General features: G+C 48.2%; 1 protein-coding gene across 1 annotated transcript in view; it reads right to left on the bottom strand.

Moving 5' to 3' along the window:
- Window positions 1–21,423, bottom strand: part of ROCK1 (Rho associated coiled-coil containing protein kinase 1) — a 2,099,493-nt gene that overhangs the window by 161,061 nt on the left and 1,917,009 nt on the right. Inside the window, exon 31 of the mRNA XM_078687444.1 lies at window positions 3,666–3,927. Within this exon, the coding sequence (XP_078543570.1) occupies window positions 3,666–3,927 (262 nt within the window). The remainder of the gene's footprint in view (window positions 1–3,665; window positions 3,928–21,423) is intronic.

The following is a 21,423-nucleotide window of genomic DNA, read 5'->3' as shown; positions in this document are numbered from 1 at the left end:
GCTACCCCATGCCACTGGACATTCAATACCATTCATCCCTTCACCCTTCTCTGTCCACGGCTCCTGCCTTGCTTGGCTGATCCTCCTGCAAGAGAGCTATACGGGCAATGCCACCTCCAGCAGAACTGCAGCACATTCTTCTCACGGGGCCGGGCGAAACAAGACAAAGACACACTTCTGCCCGCTGACCCCCAGCGACTCGATCCAAATGGACATCCCGGCTAAAGAACGAATCGAAATGCAGGTGTTCAACAATCCAACCAGACCCACCTTCTCCTATCTGCGGAAACGAACGGCTGCCACTCTGACTGTGGCCCTGTCGGTTATCAACGTCACAGGCCACATGTGTGTAGAAGGACTTGGGACACAGCTGGTGGGTCGCAGCGCTTGCCGCTTTACCAGAACTTTGGATTCCACGGATCCACCTTCCTTTGTGTCATCCCCAAACATGTATTTCATCTGCGGCACGAAGGCCTACACCTGGCTCCCCAAAGGCTGGGGGGGTACTTGCTACATCTCCTTCGTCCTTCCTCCGACTTATGTAGCCCCAGCGAACCACCACAGGCAAAAACGAGCCAAAGACATTGAACAAGCCGACTCGACAGGGGCGCAGTTCCTCGATGCTATGAAAGGACTCGTCCCCCTCTGGGGCCCGATGGCAAACAGCCGTGCCATCCGACATTTGACTCAGGCAGTCGAGACGACCATGAACATCACAGCGGGCATCTTTGCCAACAACACTGCCGAGCTCCAAGCGGTCCGTTTGGTGGCTCTTCAGAACCGCCTCGTTCTAGATGTGGTTCTGGCGGACCGTGGAGGAGCATGCCGCATTATTGGGTCCAGCTGTTGCACATACATACCGGACAACTCACCCTCAGTGTACAAAGCCATCGAACATCTTCACAGACTCTCTTCGGAAGTTCACCAAGAGCAAGAAGAATGGTCGCTTGGTGGTTGGTTCTGGGACACCGTCAAGAGCTGGGGCTGGAGACTGCTCACCATTATCATGATTCCCGTAGTTGTAATATGTGGCCTATGCTTAGGAATTCAATGTCTGCCACCTATGTGTTCTCTATGTGCGAGTTGCATTTTTCCCAAAACTGTGGACATTGGAAGCGAACATATGAGAGCATTGTATGATACCGAAGTTAGAAATTTGATGAAAATTGACATTGAGTAAAGCAAGGTGGCTAGATATGTTGAAAAGGGGGGACTGTTGAAAGCTGGACTGAGACCGTCAACATTATCGGCGCCCTCTTGCTCTCCTTAACCTTTTTGTGCGCGTAAAACAGCCGCCATTTTGAACACCATGGCTTCCCTGCTCCCGCCGAGAGCCAGCGCGCCTCTCTCCCCCTCCTAGCTTCGCCGGCATCCCCCGCATACTGACAACCCCCCTGCCTGCACCTGCCGCGAATCATAAAACCCCTCTTCAGCGCTGCTCTGCCCCAGGCCCTCGTCCTGTTCCCAGCGCGACACCTCCCTTCTTCCCATTTATGATCCCCGGCCCTTTGATGCAAACCCCCTTTTCCCCGTGTGCCCGTTCGTCTTCCTCATTCCCAGGCCGACACCCAGCTCTGCCGATACTGTTCCTTGCCCCTCCCCGTACAATAGAAAGTTTCCCCCCAGCAAGGGATCCCCGGGTTGATCAAAGCCCCCCGCCCTACGAGATCCGATCGAACCCCACACACTCCGTGAATCGGCGGAATATCCAGCTGCGCGATGATCATCACCTGTTGTGAACGGGGCGGGGACTTCCACTGTAACCTTGCGTGGGAACGGGCTGGGAAGGGGGGATTCTGAGGATGTCTTTCCGTACATCAAAGTATCGACGAGAATGTGTTACATGCAATAAAGAGATAAACTTGTGTATAAGAGGCCAGGCCTCAGGGATGCAGTTAGAGCACCTCAGAACGATACCTTCTGCCCGTTTTGTTGTGTTCTCCTCCGGAGAGAATAAAAACCTTGTTTCCTGCCTTCCAGTCTCCAGCGCCTGCCTCTTCAATAGTTTAACTTCTTTGTGGGTTCAAGAGGCGACACCGCCGGGCAATACTTAAGGATCTTATATTCTGGTTGGTAGTGCCACCCTTTTTTCAACACCAGTCTCTCGGGGGTAGGGTGAACGGACTGTAAGCTAGGGTCGCCTGGAGTTGGGTGGTGGCGTCGGGCCACATTCCGATCCACAGGGAGGCCTGTGGAGGGCTTGGACCAGATGCCCAACAGAACGTCAGTGAGGGCTTAGTTGAGGAGCTTGCCTGCGGTTTGAGCACCTCAGTGAGGAGGTTAGTCCTCACGGCCACGACAGGGAGCTCAAGAGCCAAGGCCTTGGCCACCCTCCTTAACACCACGCTATAAGCAGCCTCCGTAGCCATGGAAGGAGGAGAGAAGAATCCAGTGTCGGGCGAAGTGTCCAGACCACTGGCCTCCCCTAGCTCATCTGCCCAGTCCTGGCTCAACTAGCACTGCAGTGCCAGAGAGTCCTCAGACCGCTCCCAGTACCTCGTCATCCATCTCCTGATAGTCAGGGAAAAATTAAGGAGCTGGGTCGTAGGTGAATTGCTCACCTGTCGGCGCCGGAGACGGCGCCGGTCCGACGTCGGAACCAGACGGGGGCTGGGACTGGGGATGACGTCATTCGGGGACGGCATCGTGGGCGACAACCTCGGGGTCGGCGCCAGTGGAGGAGTTGTAAGGTCGACTGGCGACGACCCGGATCCAGATCTGGATTCTACAGGGCCCTGCGGCGTTGGGACCGGAGTCGACGACGGCGCCGGGGCCGAAGCTCCGGCGTCGCGTGCAGCCCAGGGACCGTCAGGTGTGGAGGTGGCGGAGCCATGTGGGGTGGTGTCGCCCGAACCCCCTGCCGCAGCGGGTGGGCGGAGTCGGAAGAGCGATGACGCCTCTTCTACTTCTTTTTCGAGTGCCTCGACTTACCTGAGGACTTGGAGCCCGACGAGTGGGGGTGACTCGTCGAGCGGCTATGACTGCGGCTCTGCGACCTGTCCCTTGACTTCCTCCTCGACAGGGACATCAAGAGATGCGGAGCTGACTGCCGGAGCTCGAGCCGCTTACGAGACCGCTCCAGTCTAGCCTTCGAGGTCAAGGCCCGGCAGTCGGGGCACGACTTGTCATTGTGGTCGGCCCCAAGACAGTAAAGGCACCGATGGTGGGGGTCGGTAACCGACATCAAGCGGTGAGAGTCCTCGCAAGGTTTAAAACCAGGCATCCCTACCGGCACCGCGAGTCAAAGGTCGCCTCGAGAAGTATTCAAAAGTGATCAAAAAATAACTAAGAGTACTGCTCTTCCCGGATCTGCGCTTGCTGGTGCGGAAAAAAGAACTGACGTCAGCGTGCGAGGGCGGCATCTAAGTACTCTGACTATGTTATCCCGGCGATCACGATGCCGACGACGGACGCGGAGCCACAGACGACGCCTAGCGAAGCGCAGGGGTACTGCTGACGAAAACTTTCCGGATCCAGTCTGACGCCTGGGGATATTCTAAGGTAAGGAATCTAACACTAACGTGTTTCTTTCAGTTTCACCGTCTTTCTCACATATGATACTCTCAGGAGAAAAGGTCAAAACGAGACTATAAATCTTTAGTTCAAGTCTGAGCTTTTACTATAACATCACAGTGAAAGAAATACAATAAAATCAATCTATTTACCTTTGCATGGAGTAATGACTTCCTCTTTCTTGTCCAAATGATCTTTATGGCACTTAACGTGGCATCTACGGCATTCAAGTGCTGGTGGGGGTTTAAAAACATGCCAAAGAGGTTTGGCACAAGCCTCACAACTGGCAGGAAAATGGTACAGTGTAGGAATGAACTCATGACCTTTGTGATTTAGAAAATTTGTTCTTTCAGCTAGTTGTGCTGGTTCAGGTTCCACATCTTTCCTACATTCACCTTCATTGGCATAAAGAATCTATCACAAAAAAACACAAAAATGTGGTTAACGCAAAATGTATCAATTAACAACAATACATTTAAGAACACTTGTACAAACTTACAGAGCTTGTGTTTTACAGGCTTAGTACTTTAAAGGGAATGGATGAGTAACTCAGAACACTGGAGTTGTCCTTCCCCCCCGAGGCACCAGAGCACTAAATAAGAATCAATTAACTGACCAAATGAAAAAAAGATTTTAAGTCAACCTGCAAAAGGTTAAGATTTTAGATTTGAATCCATACTGCCCATGACTTTGGTGTTAAAAGAACAAGTTACTTACCATCTGTAACATTTTATCTAGTAGAGCCTCTATCGCCTCACAGAGTCCTTACCTTCGAATATTCCCCAGCAGTCAGACTGGACCCAGAAATGTTTAAGCAATCTCCTTGAGTGCCGGTAGGTGGCATAATTTGGCTGTGAGCGGCATCTTTTTGCTTTAGTGTGGCGTCCTTGGTGTCAGAAGTGATGTGTGCGGTGCCTATACAGGTTTGACCCCAGCGTGCTGACCTCAGTTCTTGACTGTTTTTGCGCACCAAGAGCAAAGAGTCGAGCTGAGGAGCAGTGACTAGTTTGCCAAATTGCAGTCCTAAAGGAACTGTTTCATGCGGAAAGATGGTGCGCAGAACAGGGATGATGGGAGTGTCGGTATGGAATCTGCGGTAGATAGTCTCTGACAGATAAAGCGTTACTTAAGTTAAGTAACTTGTTTATCTGATCGAGACTTCTAGCCGCAGATTCCTTACCTCAGAATAGATACGAAAGCAATATCTCCCAAGAGGTGGTCTGTTTTCAACTAAGAAATCCTGGCGGCCCGAAAGGGCAAATTACCTCACTCGCCGGATCTGACAAACAAGTTACTTACCTTCGGTAATGCCTTATCTGGTAGAGACATCATGTAGCTGCAGAATCCTTACCTTAGAATTTCCCAGGTGTTAGATTGGATCTGGAAGATTTTTCTTCGAGCAATACCCTTGTGCGCTGGTAGGTGGCATGAAGTCATCGGCATCGACTGTGCAGTAGTGACGTCCCTGTCACCTATACAGGCACCACCTCGGGCACTGAGGTCAAGTACTTTTCACCCCTTTCCACGCCAGTAGCATGGAGCCATGATGTGCACTGACAGAAGTATGCTTTTGAACAACTAGGGCCCGGAAAGGGATCAGCTTTCACCTTAGAAACCTGTCCGCAGTGTGAGGAAGATGGATGGGTCAGTAAGGAATCTGCGGCTAAATTATGTCTCTACCAGATAAGGTGTTACCGAAAGTAAGTAAGTAACTTTTTCATCTGCATCAGATTCCTCACCTTCGGATAGATACCCAAGCAATACCATTCCCGGAGGAGGGACTGCGGACAAGTTAGACCAGAAAATCCTGCAGGACAGAGGGGTCAAAAGGGCCTTCTCTGCAGACTTGACTAGCAAAGCAGTAATGCTTAGAAAACGTGTGGAGGGATGCCCACGTTGCTGCCTGACAAATGCCCAAGACTGGAACCCCACGTCGCAACACTGTGGTGGCAGCATTAGCTCTGGTGGAGGGAGCCCTGAAGCCTTCAGGAGGCAGATTTTTGGACCGAGTGTAGCAATTTTGATGCAGAGGATGACCCATTGCGATATAGTCCTCTTCTGCACCACACAACATTTCTTAGTTCCTATGTACCCCACGAAGAGTTGGTTCTCCACCCAGAACTCTTTAGTGCGGACAAGGTAGAACAACAAAGCTCTATTTAGGACCAGACAGTGGAGTCACTCTTCTCCTTTAGAGGGATGAGGAGAAGCACAGAAAGTGTGCAAGGTGACAGATTGCCCCACATGGAATGTTGTTACCATTTTCAGGAGGAAAAATGCCCTAGTGCGAAGCACCAAGTTATCAGTAAACACTGTCAGGTAAGGAGGCTTTGATGACAAAGCCAGCAATTCGCTCACCCTCCTGGCAGATGTAATTACCACTAAAATGGATGTGTTGATGGTAAGCAGCCAGAGGGGGCAGTTGTGCAAAGGTTTGAATGGAGCATACATCCGGAAGTTAAGAACCAAATTACGGTCCCACTAAGGCATAATGAAAGAGGAAGGTGGAAACATATGTACATGACCTTTGAGTAATTTATTTACAATTGGGGATTTCAATAATGAGGGTTAGTCTGGCAGCCTCAAGAAAGCAGACAGGGTGGAAAGGTACCCATTCAGAGTGTCGAGTGCAGAGCCCTGCTGGGCAAGGGTCAAAATAAAAAGCAAAACATCCGAAAGGGAAGCAAAAAGAGGGTCAATAGCCTTTCTCTGTAAAATTCCTCTGTAGTCACAGTAGGGGGAGAAAGTAAACCAGAATCTGGGGATGTGTTCAGACTGCTTGCTTTCTTCAGTTCTGCACACCAGTCCATATCCCGGCCTTTTAACTGATATTCTAAAGGGTCCAGTGCCCCTCCCATTCTTCCCCGATGCCTAGTCCTTTAGAATAAGGTTCCGGCATCGACCTAGGACACACAAGTCCTGTCGGTGCCAGAATCAGTGTTGATAGACACCATTCTGGCTTTGCATCGGATTCCTGGATGTAAATGGGGCTGGTGCCACTGCTGTTTGTCCGAGCATCGACGTTGGGGCTGGCGTCGGGGGGAGGTCGCTGTGGCAGGACCGACGCTGGTCTGGATCCGGGTTCGGATTCAAAGGGGCCTTTCGGAGCCGAGGCCGGAGTCGCCGGTACAGAACCCGATGAGGGCCCCCCTCTGACCACACAGAACCCTAAGGCATGCCAGAGTGGTAGGACTGCCCAAATACTTGCTGCATGGCCTCGTAAAACAGTTTTTCCTGAGCTGGGGTCGCTCCAACTCCCGGAAAAGCTGGGAAGCTTGCAGTCGGTCCAGGCAACTATTTCAAGAACTGTGCCTTGAATGTGGATGCTCCTTCATTGCGTCAGCTGACGGAAGAGAGGCTTAAGCATGCTTAAACTTCATGTGTTTCTTCCCCGAATGTCCTGATGACCTGGGATGGAAGGAAGAAGACTTGGGGCTCCTGGAGCGGTTCCACGATCGCCCTCTCGATCAAGACCAAGACCTTTGAGGAGTTGCCCAGGGTCGCCTGCCGGGCCGCTAGCAAATCAAATCAAATTTCCTTTATTCGGTTTTTAGAAATACAAAAAACCATAAAAGTTAATTCATAAAAATACTGTTAAAACTACAACAACAACTTTTTTTTGATTATGATAAATAAGTTTAAAAACAAAATTGATATTCACAAATTACTAAGCATACCAGCCCAAAAGTGCAAGGTCAAAATGGGTAAAGCATAAAAATGTCATTACAGTACAAGGGAATGCCATAACGATATATTACGCAATAATTACTTCAGTGTTCCTGTTCTAGGTTTGGTCTGTTTTATACAAAATTTCAAGAATCTAGCCATATTTTTGGCAAAACACTCCGATTCCAAATATTGAATTGCCAGGAGAGCGGGGCGACATTGTCGCAGACCCAAGATCTTTAGTATTAATATTACCCACTGCTTCCTTGGTTCCTGGTAAAATCTACAAAACAGGACCACATGTAGTGTATATTGTGTACATTCTTCGTCACGAGGACAGAATGATAACAAGTGCGACCAATCGTTAACTTTGGGAAATGTGACCAGGCAATGGAAAGTGTTCATTCTAAATCGAGTGAGCACAAACCTATCGTATCCGTTCAATTTAAAGATCAAATTGGGCTGTATGGTCAAGGTGGCTTGTACTAATTGGATATGTTGGACTGCACTTTTAGATGACTCCATAGCCAGTCGCAGTTCTTCCATATGTACCAAACATAATTTCTTAAATTTTTTCCTAGGAATCTCAGTTATCGATGAGGGGTTATGACAATATCTTATCAGACCTAGGTCAGACAAAAAGTTTTTAACATACAAGAGCCAAGCTATCTTATCTAAGTTTTCGAGAGAAAGACAATCGCTCAAAAGCTCCCTGTTAAAGACTAGTTTCGGGGATGACCAGATTCGATGCCATAAAAGCATTGGTTGAAGTTTCACCAAATCAGTAATGTATGGCAAACCCAGTTCCATGTGGGAACTAAAAGTGGAGGTGCTACACGGAACTGCTAGGAGGAACCTCAAAAAACTTTTCTCTACCTTTTGGAGAGCATCCACTCTTCCATAACCCCACACCCGTTTCCATACATTGCCGCACTAACACATTTGGCTTGATAAATTTGTATAATTTCTACTGGTGATCTTTTACCCAGCCTATGTGCGAAATTACCTAGTGCAGTGGTGGCCCTAATAAACAGCAATTTCCTGGCCTCTATTGCCTGTCTCCAGGAACACCTGTCATCGATTAAAATGTCAAGGTAGGGATATGCGGTAGTGGTTTTCAACTTAGTATGTTCTATGTAAACACTGCGTGTTTTCTTATTTCTTACCCCAGAGGTCATGACAAAAGTTTTTCTAATATTAATTCTTAGATCTAGGTTGGCCATATAGCTGTGATACCTATTAAGGGCATGTTGGAGTTCGAGGGAGGTTTGCTCTATAATCATGGCATCATCCGTATCGAGTAGAGCGGGATTAGTCGTTTTTTCACGCAGGGTAGGTCCTGGCACCCCTCCAACATGGCCTATTCAAGGCCATTTGTATAGAGCGAAAAAAGGAAGGTGGCCAGGACACAGCCCTGCCTTACCACTCTCTCCACCCTAAGGGAGGCCGTGAGTTCCCCTCCTGTTCCAAATCTAACCCTAGCCGTAGCATTTGAATACAATTCTCTCAGGAATGATACATCCCGCTACCTTACTCAAGCAATATAACAAAGATATAGGACGATAGCAGGATGGACTATGACGATCTCCTTTTTTGAATATCGGCACCAGGATTGATTCAGACCAAGACTCAATGAGGCCCACTGCACAGGAGGCTTCCAAGACCTTTGTCAGAATTGGAATCCAAAGGTCCATGTTAAACTTAAACAGATCCACAGGGACCCCATCTGGGCCTGGCACCTTGCCCCCTTTGCTGGCCTTTAAGGGACTCTCTACTTCCAGCATTGTAATGTCAAGGGCAATGGGAAAGGGTGTGGGACTAGAAACGCAAATTGCCCTCTCACTTTCTCTTGATGGGATTACTTCCTTAGCGTTTATTCCAAATATTTGCGAGAAGTGGTCTACCCATGATGATTCATCTATGGCTACTACTATCTTAGGTGTCTCCTTATCTTCGGATAAAAAAGGGGATTTAACAATTTTCCAAAAGGCCACACTGTCCTTCTCTGTGCAGCTTTTTTGTAATTGTTCCTGTGGGAGGATGGATATCTGACTATGGTTACCCCCAACTTTTTGCCTAGTGTTTAGCTGGTTTTCGACTTAGTTGGCCTGGGATCCTGCTAATCAGGACCCCAGGTTATCTGTTATCTCTGTGAAATGGACTCCATGTACTTTAGGTACATCTCCAATTGGGTCACCTTGTGAGCCCCTGTATAGTGTACCATAGGTACCCAGGGCATAGGTGCATCCAAGGCCTACTAGGGGCTGCAGCATGAATTATGCCACCCCTAGCTGGCCATCCAAATTGACACAACTGGCTGATCACTCAGCTGGGGCAAGGTCGTGTAGTCACCCCTTGCTTAGGTATAGTATTCCTATACCTACCATTATATATAGACACATATATATCTATAAGTCACTCCTATGGCAGGCCTTAACAATCCTGGAGGCAGAGTGCTTGGTTTTATGTGAGATGGTGCTCTAGCATGAGCTGAGCCTGTCTGTAGCTTTCTGAACCATGTCCTTATAGCTGTTCGATGATATAGCCATACCATATACTCTTAAGTGCATTATAATCCTCGCGGTTAATGCTAACTTTGGTTTGGCTTTATCAAAACATTTTGTGTAAGGTGTCAAATACTTTGGAATACTACCCTCCCCCCCGCCAATTCTGGCGACAGGGGTAGCATTCCACCCTTCTAGAGGGAGAAGACATGTTGGTTACTGCTTTACTCGGTTAAAGTTAAACAGAGCCTCAGCATCACAAAATGGATGCTGCTGCCACAGACACGAGTCTGACCTCCCAACGCTGGACGAAACTCCGGCAGGGGAGGCATGGACAATAGGTTTCCTGCCTTGGGAGGTGCGAGCACCTCCCCAGACAGGGTTTTGTGTATTGGGGCAGGGTGGGTTGAAAAGAATGAGACACTGCCTGGGGCACACAAGGTGCCCCATGCATAGCCCGGTTCAAACCAGTTGCTGGGGCACTCCAGCCCCAGCTCTGGCGCAAAACTGGACAATGGGAATGGGGTGTAACCACACCCTTCCCTGGTCCCACCCATAGGAGGGACCTAGCAAGTAATCCAGCCCTTAAAATCAGTATATAGGTAGGAGCTGAGTCTAGAGACTTTAGATTATCCTGACAAACTCCGAAACGAAACTCTGGACCTTCGACATTCTATTGCAACTAGAAGACTGAATAAATCTCCCTTGTGGCCAAGGAGTGACCATCCTGTGCAAACAGGCACCATCAGCATCTTGCCGGTTTGCTCTGTCGCCGCTCCTGCCGGAACCAGACGACCCAGCGACGCAGGACTGGACTTCCAGACTTCTCGGACTCCGACCCACACCAAAGCTGAGACCCGTGGCGGACACGGGTGACGTGGGACCAGATTCCCTGGACTATCTGCATCTTGCTAACCGTGCAGCTTCTGAGGCTCCCTCGAAGTTGTGCATTGGGGTTTGAGAAGCCCCAGACCCGAGCCGTAAGTGCACCGACGCTCAGCCCTCCACACTCCACGAGTGCCGCGTGGGGCCTGTGCTTGCATTTCTCCTCGACGCGTCTTCGCGGTTGCTAGCCTATTGGCTAGTGGCCCTCCTGAAGACTCCATTTTGAAACAACACTGCTTGCCTGGATGCTCTGGGCTTGCTCCTGCTTTCCTGTAAAGGGGAAGCTCCACAGACCTTGCTGGTCTGAACAGAAGCCGATCTTCCCTTTCTGCGTGGGTTGCCTTTGCCAAGGCTTGTTGACTCCAATCCGGAAGCCGACGCCGCCAACAGCGAGATCCTTCGTGGGACAGTAAGTATCCAGCTCCTGGTCGTCGTCGACGCCTCCTGGTCCACGTGGCTGCAGAGACCAGCTTCGCATCTTCACCTGATTGCTCTGGACATCGCCTGGTTCTTTCCTGGTTCCATCCTGGTCACTAGCTAGTGACCCAGACTCTATTCCCTCTGCTTTCAGGTTCTTCACGACTTCGATCCACTCTTGGATCCACCCGGACATCTTCCTCCTGGTCGCCTGCATCTTCTTGCAGCTCTCCATAGACTTCGATGACAAAACCAGACACGACTTCACACCTATGCACCCGGCTCCTGTGGGTGAGGTAACTCGAGAACTCTGGTGCTCCCCTGGGTAACAAATATCCAAGTGTCTTTGTGAAACTGTGATTTCCCGTAGTCCACCCAGATGTGTCCGAAATCAACTACTTTAATAACTTTACGTTCCCATTGACTTTCTATGGAAACCCGGGCGTGTGTTTAGACACTGCACACGCGTGCTGTGGGCCTCCTCCTTCCAAACCTTTGGTTGTCCTGCGTAGCCCCAGCGATTCTCCAGGCCCTAGGCCTATTCACCTTTCCTGAAGTGGTTCTTATACCACTTCTTTAGTTCGTGAGGCCCTTAGGGCAGAATTGTATTTGTGCAATTTATAGTATGCTTATTGAGTAACTTGTGCTGTATCTTGAACTCTGGTCTCATAAAGAGTACAGAGGGGTTGTGTTAGTAATAAATACATATATATTTGCTATATACCTTGTGTGGTGTCCTTTCATTTGGTATTCAAGGGATCATATATGGTAAAAAAGCTCTCTGAAGTTTTAGCCTAAGACTGCTTTGTCCATGCTACCACCAAGGATAGCTGGTCTATAACGTTGACTTTACAACCATCAACAAAAATCAAAATTAGGGAGTGAAGAGGTGGTGCTGATCAGCACCAAGGTGGACGCACCCTCCTCCATTAAATGGTTCAGATAATCAATAAGGTCCAATCTCAAGTAGTTAACTGTGAGTCCAGATATTGTTGGCATACACAATGTTTGTTAAAATACCCCTCACACACCAAAAGGGCCCTTGGTGTCATGCTTCATCATCGGGGTCTTCCCGTTCTGCTGCGGGACGGGGCGTGCTACGACTAGCGACTACGCTGGAGCACCTTAAATAATTGTGAGTGCTATGTGAGTTGGAGTGAGTGTAGGTAGGGTCAGGGGTGTTTAGAAAAGTGAATCTAAAATGATACCTGGCTTTGTGAAAGCAAAAAACTATTTATACCACAAGCTGGTATCGTTAAAAAAGGTGTAGCGGAGACTGATAGGCTTGACAATGAGCATAATCTCCTAGTGGCGTCAACATGTTTCGAGGCAGAACGCCTCTTCGTCAGGACGGGGTCTGATACCTCTGTCACTCACTAATGTTGATTCACAGTATGTGCAATGTGTATATACAGGTGAAGATAATCTATACCTATGTGGTATGTATTAATTCCTATAGTGTACAGTCCTATCCGTATTGCTGAATAGTGGGCCTGCAAGAAACAAGGAAGAGCACAAGAATGTTTTTAGCGCGTATCCCAAAGCGCAATAGGTCTCCTAAATTGGGAGAAAAAACCATCACCATAAGGGTTGTTTGGACTGGTGCAAGATGCTCACTAGAATAGTGAACATCATATACCAGGCCAACTTCTCACAGTTCCCATGCCTCGTTTTTTAATTCGGCTTTCCTTGTTTTTATGGCCTTATTATACACTTTTCTAAGGAGCGATGTTCCTTTTTTATCCCTTATTGCTTTATGTAGGGCGAGTTTTAATTCGGTATATGCTTTAGTGCAAGTTCTGTTAAACCATCCTCTAGGTTTTCCCGTATTTTTCTGTTGTGTGGTCAAGATTTATTAAAATCTCTTGATAAGAAGAAGAGTCATCTAGACACATCTCTATTGATTTAAGGGAGTTTTTTTACCACCACTGTTGTAATCCGTAGTGGATCAACTCTATCCCATCTGAGCAAATACCCATTTAGCCTATCCAAAGTCAAGTTTTCTTGTCGGAGAGTTCTAGCCCGATCATTCCTGCTTTGTATACTAAAATATTGTAACTTGACACTATTTGGGTAATGGTCGCTGGTAGAATTTGAGTGAGTTTTAAAATTTAGAATGCGGGACGCAGCATTTCTAGATACAAATATAAAATCATTTATAGTACTAGCTCCCCTGCCATTAAAGGTCCGTGTCAACGGGACCTGGGGTACCACTAGTTCGTTAGCCAAACTGAGTTCCAGAATGAATAATGTTTCATTCAAGCAATTCCCAATTATTGTGTGCGGGAAGTGTGTTAGGTTGTTCCCATTCTCATCTATCAAACCGCAGGTTAGATCGTTATTATATCCGCAAGGGGTTAAGTTGAAGTCACCGCTCCTAATGCACAAGTTACTACTTGTGTAACGATATATCTGTAAGAGACATTAGTTAGTATTAGATTCCTTACCGTAGAATATCCCCAGGCATCAGACTGGATCCGGAAACTTTTGCGTAGCAGTACCTTTGCGCGTCGGTATGCGTCGTCTGCGGCTCCGCGTTCGTCGTCGGCGTCGTGGACGCCGTAATGACGTCGTCGGAGTACTTAGACCCCACCTCCGCGTGCTGACATCAGTTCTTAGACACAGCTTTTCCGCGCCAGAAACGCATAGCCATGTTAAAAACCAACACTGGTGCCATTGAAACTAGGGCCCTGAAAGGGGGTAACCCTAACCCTAGATATCGGTTCGCAGAACGGGGAGGATGGGTGTGTCGTAATTGGCATGGCCGCGTTAGCGATTAGCTGAAACTACACGCTGTCCTCCTTAACTTGGCTATGTATGAAAACGCCATTTTGAATGTTGCGGCGGCCATCTTAGACCATAAGCGGCCTCGTGGCCGGCGTGCCCCTTTAGTCCGTTGTCCGTTCCACTGACCACTTCAGTCTGCCCAGCAACAGGCTATTGTTAGTACTGGTCAAGCTTGCACATGCGCAGTCCAAACTGACCAGTAAGCCTTCAGGAATGTGCGCCAAACTGACCAGCGGAGTTGTGCCCCCTCCAATGAGCTGGCAGTGTTCCAAAACATGACCATATATGTATATAAATGTGTCCTAACTTGTGCCGCCTACCTTTTCTTGCCCCAAAACTGTATATAAATCGGGGTCACACCGGTGTTCGGTGTGATACCTCTTGCATTACCGAAGGGTGCTGTTTGAGTGTACCACCACCCCATGGGGTCTTAATAAACTTGTGATTTGCCTTTTACAGTTTCCGTGCCAACAGTTCTTGAGTGTAAGTGGGTTATCTTCGGTGCATGTAGGCCTTGGGAACCCTGATTACTACAAATTGGCGACCACGAAGGGACTCATCGGTGACTCGGATGCCCGAAGGAGAGGTCGTGACGAAGGCTTGGAAACTCGCCATGGACGCGCGCTGCCACGAGTGACCCGAGTCTTGGCTCCCACGGTGTTTCTTCCTTTCCTTCCGATCTGACCTTCCAGGTGGCGCCGGTCCCCGACTGAGTTTTCGATCGTCTGTGTTGCCGGGAAAGTGCCGTTTGGCTGATTTGATCACAAGACCTTGGCAGTTGGAATCTGGACATTTGAGAATTTGGGTAAGAGTTGTGTTCGGTAAGGTAGTCTTCGGACGCTTACTGAAGTTCTATGATTTGTGTTCGGTAAGGTAGTCCTCGGGCGCTTGCCGAAGTCCTACGATCTGTGATTTGACTTGAGTTAGCTAACGTTTGTGAATTTGTGATCCTTTGAACTTATATGTGTAGTGCACTTCACATAGGCAGGCATGTAGAGATGTTTCTCTAACTTTGTTTTTTTCCTCTGAGCGGCACAGTTGTGTGAAGTACTGTAAGTGCCATTTTTGTACGGTGTCATGCTTTCGTGATACTTTTTGAACATGCCTGTTTTTAGCACACTCCGAGGGATGTGCTGTCTTGGAGAGGGTACCACAATTAGGTTAGCGGAAGCACAGCCGGCTCCCCCAGAGGGAACACCAAATCGCGAGATGTACATCAAAATTGGCCTTCCCCCTATTATGTACAGTAAATTATGGCATAAGTACACAAAGGCCGATCCTGAATTGCAATGGCCTCTACATGGGTCATTCGATTTACGTAAAGTACAGTTTGTAGAGCAATGTTTGTTTCAACGCAGGTCTAGACAAAACATGTTTGATTGTGTGCGAATGTGGGAGAAAGCGGTGCGCGAGCGTATGAAGCGTGAAGTTGCCTTGGCGGACAAAGAACAGCGCAAGGCTGTTCGGGATAAGGCTTTGCAGCTTGAGGAAAAGGAGGCTCGGGAGAAGAAAGAGAGGGAGGAACGGGAACGTAAATTGCAAACAACTGGTCAATTTCCTATTCGCCGACCGCTTTATCCTGTCCTTAATAATGAATTTGATGATTTTTCATTGCTAGATCGGTCACCGCCTCCGTACGTTTCGCCGACGGCTCCAGCTGAAGATCCGGGAGATGATGGGCAGGATAAGTCGGAAAAGAAAGGTGTATCCGCTCTCAGGTTTACTGCGGAGAGGTCCGCACATTTACGTAGTTGGGCTCGTAAAGTGAATAAGAACTGTGTTTCTCAGTCTGAGGTGATTGCAGAGAGGGGTAAATGGTCGGAACTTGAATTAATGTACTTTTTGTCTAGTTTGGCGGATGAAGTTGTTGCCGCGTATCGTGATCTTTCAGATACGTTAGAACCTAAAGCTTTGTCAGTGCATCGTGAGAATTTGGATAAAGGTTTATTTGATCTTGCAGATGTCGATGACCTATTCAAGCAATTGATCCAATTGCGAGATGAAACGACCAGATTACGGGAGGAGCGGAAAAGGAGGCAAAAGGAGGCCGAATCGGCGCCTGATGAGCAGATTAAGGAGTGTTCTCTCCGGGGTTCAGATAAGAGTTCTGCGTTGCATGTTATGCCTATGCGTGAAGCCGCGCCCTTGTATGTTCCACCCAAAGGGGAAGGTACAGATGATGATAAATTGTCAAAGGATGCGAAAGGGTATTTTGTATATAATTGGGTATACACGCCTTGGAATAGAGCAGATGTTATGGCATTGAAAAATTCTCTACCTGATCTTCGAAAAAATCCGGCGGCATTTTATGAAGGGGTGGAAGGGGCTATTTCGTCTTGTGTGATGACTCTTGTGGATATAGATTTGTTCTTCGGGTTAATTTTACCACCTGATATGTGGAGGCAGATTCGTAAAAATAATGATGAAACAATATTGGGGGGCACATGGAAAGAAATAAATGCTGCCGATTTAGATAGGGAACCGGCATGTAAGCCTTGTCAGTTAATTCTAGATCTTCCGGCAGCTATTTTGATTAAATTAAAGACGCTTGTTCCCTCTAAAAAGATCGATTGGACTATGCTAACGTCGTGTAAACAGAAACCCGATGAAACGGTTTCAGATTTCTTTACACGTTTTGAGGAGGCATTTCATGATTACAGTGGTCAATCTTTAACAGACGATACGGGTCGACATCTGTTCGTAGATAAGTATGTGGCTAATCTCCTACCGGAGATTGCAAAACGATTGAAGTCGAGTGAAAGTTCCTGGGCCACGGCGACCCCAGCGTCTTTGTTAACTATGGCTCAGTACTATGAGCGGCAGGAATTGGAGGCTAAAGAAAGTGTAGAGAAAAAGGCGAAGGAACTGAAAACGAAGGTGATGTTGGCGCAGGTTCGGGGAACACAGGGTAGAGGGAATGATAGAGGTAGACGAGGTGAAGGAAATACGTCGTATGGTCGTACGGACATAGCGGGGGATCAGTGCGCTTATTGTAAGGAGTTTGGGCATTGGGCTGAAGATTGTCCGGTACTTCGCGAACAGCGTAGTCAGCGTGGTCGAGGAGGCGGAAGGTCGAGAGGAGGTTATGCGGGAGCGAGAGGTGGCGGAAGTGATCGTGGAAGGGTTGAGGAGAGGGGCCGTGGCCAGGATGAACGTAACACGTTTGATAGGCGGAATCAATATCAGATTTCGGAGGGTGAGAATGTGGAGCATCAGGATTATGTGCATGCATAGGACTGCGTAGGATGGGGTAAGGAATCAGTTGAAGTGCCGGTAGATCAGCAGGGTCCATATGTAACAGCGGGTATTCTGGGTTCTACTGATCAATTTCTAGTTGACACAGGAGCTACACGTAGCGCTTTGTCGAAAAACTTGGTTCCGAGGGCTCCCCTGTCTGGCGAAATGATTACATGTGTAGGGTTTGATGGCACACCCTCCCCCAGCCCATTGTCCAAGCCCCTTGCACTATGTCTTGACAAATACTTTAGTTTTGGTCAATTTTTGTTATCACCCCATACACCAGATAATATCCTGGGTATTGATTTGCTTAAATATTTTCGAGCAACGATACGTTGCGCTCCTGAGGGAGTGAGGGTTATCCTGAATGACAATTATCCTGACCCCGACAGGTTTTACGCCATCTCAGATATTCCAGCCTTGGCCTCTCTGCCGCATACGTTATGGGCGACCTCAGATACGGATGTGGGAGAGATGCGTATTCCACCAATACACATTACTGTTAAGGAGGGGGCCCCTCTACCACGAGTACCACAGTATAAGATTTCGAGAGAAGGTGAACTTGCATTGACACATATTGTTCAGGATTTGATTTCTGCAGGGGTTGTGGAGGAGGTCCCTTATAATGTTTGCAACAGTCCTATTCTTCCGATCCTTAAACGAGATACTGACGACAAAGTCTATCGCTTTATTATTGACTTGCGAGAGATCAATAAAATTGTCATTCCCCAATACCCGGTGGTGTCCGATATTACGACTCTGCTTACGCTGGTCCCACCCACGGCCACCACGTTTAGCGTAATTGATTTAAAGAATGCGTTCTTTTCCATTCCTGTTCATTCTGATAGCAGATACTTGTTTGGCTTCACGTTAAATAATAAATCGTATAGATTTTGTCGTGTTCCCCAAGGTTATACTGAAAGCCCTAGCATCTACAGCCAGGCTTTGAAAAGGCAGCTAGATTCGTTTAAATTGCAGTCTGGCGTTGCTCTCATCCAGTACGTGGATGACCTTCTGCTTGCTGCTGACACTTATGCACAATGTGAGGAAAGTACACTTGCGTTGCTTTCCTTTTTGGCACAAACCAACCATAAGGTTTCGAAAAAGAAACTCCAATACTGTAGACCTCAGGTGACCTACCTCGGTCATCTGTTGTCTAAGGAGGGGCGTGCATTAACATCTGATCGAATTCAAGCAATTTTAGATACACCAGTCCCCCGCACGCAGAGAGATGTACGTGCCTTCATAGGATTGACGTCTTTTTGTAGACAGTGGATTATGGGTTTTTCACACATCATAAAACCCTTGCTAGCATTATTGTCCAAAGCTACACCAATGCCTCTAGAATGGACAGATGATTGTCAGAAGGCTTTTGAACAGTTGAGACAGGCCCTTTGTTCTGCACCCGTGTTAGGCACACCAGACTACACGAAACTTTTCACATTGTACGTGCACGAGAATGATGGGTGCGCGTTGTCAGTGTTAGTGCAACTACACGGGGATAAGCAGAGACCATGTGCATACTTCTCTGCCATCTTGGATCCTGTAGCACGAGGGTTGCCTGGGTGTTTTCGAGCGGTAGCAGCAACGGCAGTGGCCATACGACAGAGTGAGGGAATAGTGTTATCGCACAAGCTGCTGGTGTTAGTTCCTCACGCAGTAGATGCTCTGCTAAACCAAACAAAGACCCAATACCTCACGAGTGCACGGCTAACGGGATACGAGCTGACACTTTTGGCGCCACATATTACACTAAAAAGATGCGCTACCCTGAACCCTGCCACTTTATTGCCCTATCCGGCCGAGGAGGGTCAGGAAGAAAAACATCATGATTGGGTTTTCCTGACCGAGGAACAGACAAAGGGTCGTGTTGACTTACAGGATGCGCCACTTCCAGATGTGGATGGGGAACTGTGGGTTGATGGATCGTGTTTAAGGCTGCCAGATGGCACGACTTTCGCAGCTTATGCGATCACGACACTTAAGACAGTGGTAGAAACAGCTAGGATACCACAGAAATCGGCTCAGGCAGCAGAGCTGATAGCTTTGACAAGAGCCTGCGAATTGAGTGCTGGCCTATGTGTGAACATATACACAGACAGCCGGTACGCCTTCGGAGTAGCACATGACTTCGGGCTACTCTGGAGGGAGCGTGGGTTTCTGACATCACATGGAGAACACATTATGCATGGAGAGCTAGTGCGTGATCTCCTAAATGCGTTGCTTGGCCCAAAGAAAGTAGCGATAGTAAAATGCAGTGCTCATAAAAGGATCACGGATAAAGTGGGCCAAGGAAATGCCTTTGCAGACAGCATAGCTAGACAAACGGCTATGTCCCGAACTAGCTCCCCCATGTATGTGATACAATCGCAGGCTGAGCGATGGAGTGATGCTAGAGCAGAAATATTGGACATTCAAAAATCAGCTACTGAATCTGAACTTGCGGCATGGGCAGCAGATGGGGTACTAGATGACGAGGGTTGTTGGAGAAGCAAAGACATGGAGAAATGGAAATTGCCTGCGGCTTACTTGCAGGCGATGGTCCAGATGACACATGGACTGGCGCATGTCGGAGCTCTTGCAATTACTCGGCTGTTAACACGAGCTTGGGAACATCCTGAGATCGCTAATACTGCGAAGAGAGTAGTGCAGACCTGCCTGGTTTGTTTACAACACAATCCCGGAAAGGGGACCCATACTCCGAAAGGAGGGTTCGTTCCACCTTCTGCACCATTTGAGGTACTCCAAATGGATTACATCCAACTCGAGCGCTGCAACAACCTGAAGTATGTCCTAGTGGTGGTATGTGCCTTTAGTAAATGGGTTGAGGCCTTCCCCACGAAAGACAATACGGCTTTGACAACAGCCAAGGTGTTGCTTAAGGAATTCTTTCCTCGCTTTGGAGTTTGCAAATTTCTGTGGAGCGATAATGGGCCTCATTTTGTCGGAAAGATTGTGGAGTATGTACTGAAGGGGTTAGGGATTCAGCAGAAGTTCCACGCTGTATTCCACCCGCAGTCGGCAGGTCTGGTTGAGCGGTACAATGCTACGTTGAAACTTAAGCTGGCCAAAATTGTGGCATCTACATCGTTGAAGTGGCCAGACGCTTTGCCGCTAGCACTGCTCTCTCTTAGATCAGTACCCCATTCACGAACTGGCCTTACCCCCTATGAGGTGGTGTTTGGGCGCCCCATGAATATCTGGGGGGTGCCTAAGCCGCGATTAATACATGATGTGCCTTGTGTTATGATGAACGACTATTTGGCACGATTAACAAATGATTTACTCTCTATTCATCAACAGGTTCGAGAAGCGCTCCCTGACAACTCTACTGGAGAGGGCCATGATCTCCGTCCTGGGGATCACGTCATGATTCGGTCGTTTGAGAGAGCAAGCAGTTTGGAGCCCAGGTGGAAAGGCCCCGAACAGGTCCTCCTTGCAACCCGAACAGCTGTACGAGTGACCAACAGGAAGCGGTGGGTGCATTCGACACATTGCCGCCGTGTCTCTCCGGATCTGGTGACCCCTGCTGTGCTGACCGACTACAAGGAGATTTTGGAGAAAGAAAAGAGCCCAGCTGTGACGTCGGCCGAAGTTGAGTGAGCCTTCCCGGACCACGCTGTTGCCGGACGAGAGCGCTACAACTTGCGTCCTCGATAAGAAGATTTTTTGTATTTTTTTAATGACTGGTTGGTTACCGCTCCAGGGTTATGAAACGGAAACCGGGAATTCCAAGGGGGGGGATTAGTTCTGCCAGTGTAGCGACACCCATCTTGGCCCGGAGAAGAAAACAACGGCTACCTCGGAGTTCAGCACCGCATTTTTCTTTTTTTTAGGTATACACGTACGTGTATCTGAGGCTCTGTGAACAATTTGTGCTATTTGAGACTTTTGCACGAGTATTCCTGAACTATGGAATCAACGGCATCACGAGATAAACGAATATTGGGTGCCTTTCTCTTTGTTCTGACTATTGTGGTGATAGCCGTAATAGCCTGGGTAGTTGAACTTGTGGTGCCTGTACGTGAACATTTGCTGCCGACTACCACGGCTCCATCTGAACATTTTCACTTTACATTACCCTATAAAGAAGAACGACATCGGCAAACCTATCTGAATAACAGTTTTATTCAGATTCTTCATCACACACATAATATGACTAATACCTCAAATTGCTGGGTGTGTGGGATGTTGCCAGGGCACCAGAAAAGAGGGGGCACCCCACTCATTCCACTCCCGTTTTCGCACAATGGATCATGTAACGCCTGGTACACCCTCCTCTTTACCTTGAGATGGCCAACCAAAGGGGGGGTGCTTTTCCGTTTGAACAAAGTATGCACCCATGACAAGGATGGGTTTCCGCGGGCTGAGGGTACTCGATTTGAATGGGAGGAGTACAGGCCTGATAATATGT

This window comes from Lissotriton helveticus, chromosome 4_1, assembly GCF_964261635.1.
Source record: "Lissotriton helveticus chromosome 4_1, aLisHel1.1, whole genome shotgun sequence".
Classification (NCBI taxonomy): Eukaryota; Metazoa; Chordata; class Amphibia; order Caudata; family Salamandridae; genus Lissotriton; species Lissotriton helveticus.
Note: the sequence above shows the minus strand (reverse complement) of the source record. Positions and strands in the feature narration are given on the sequence as shown.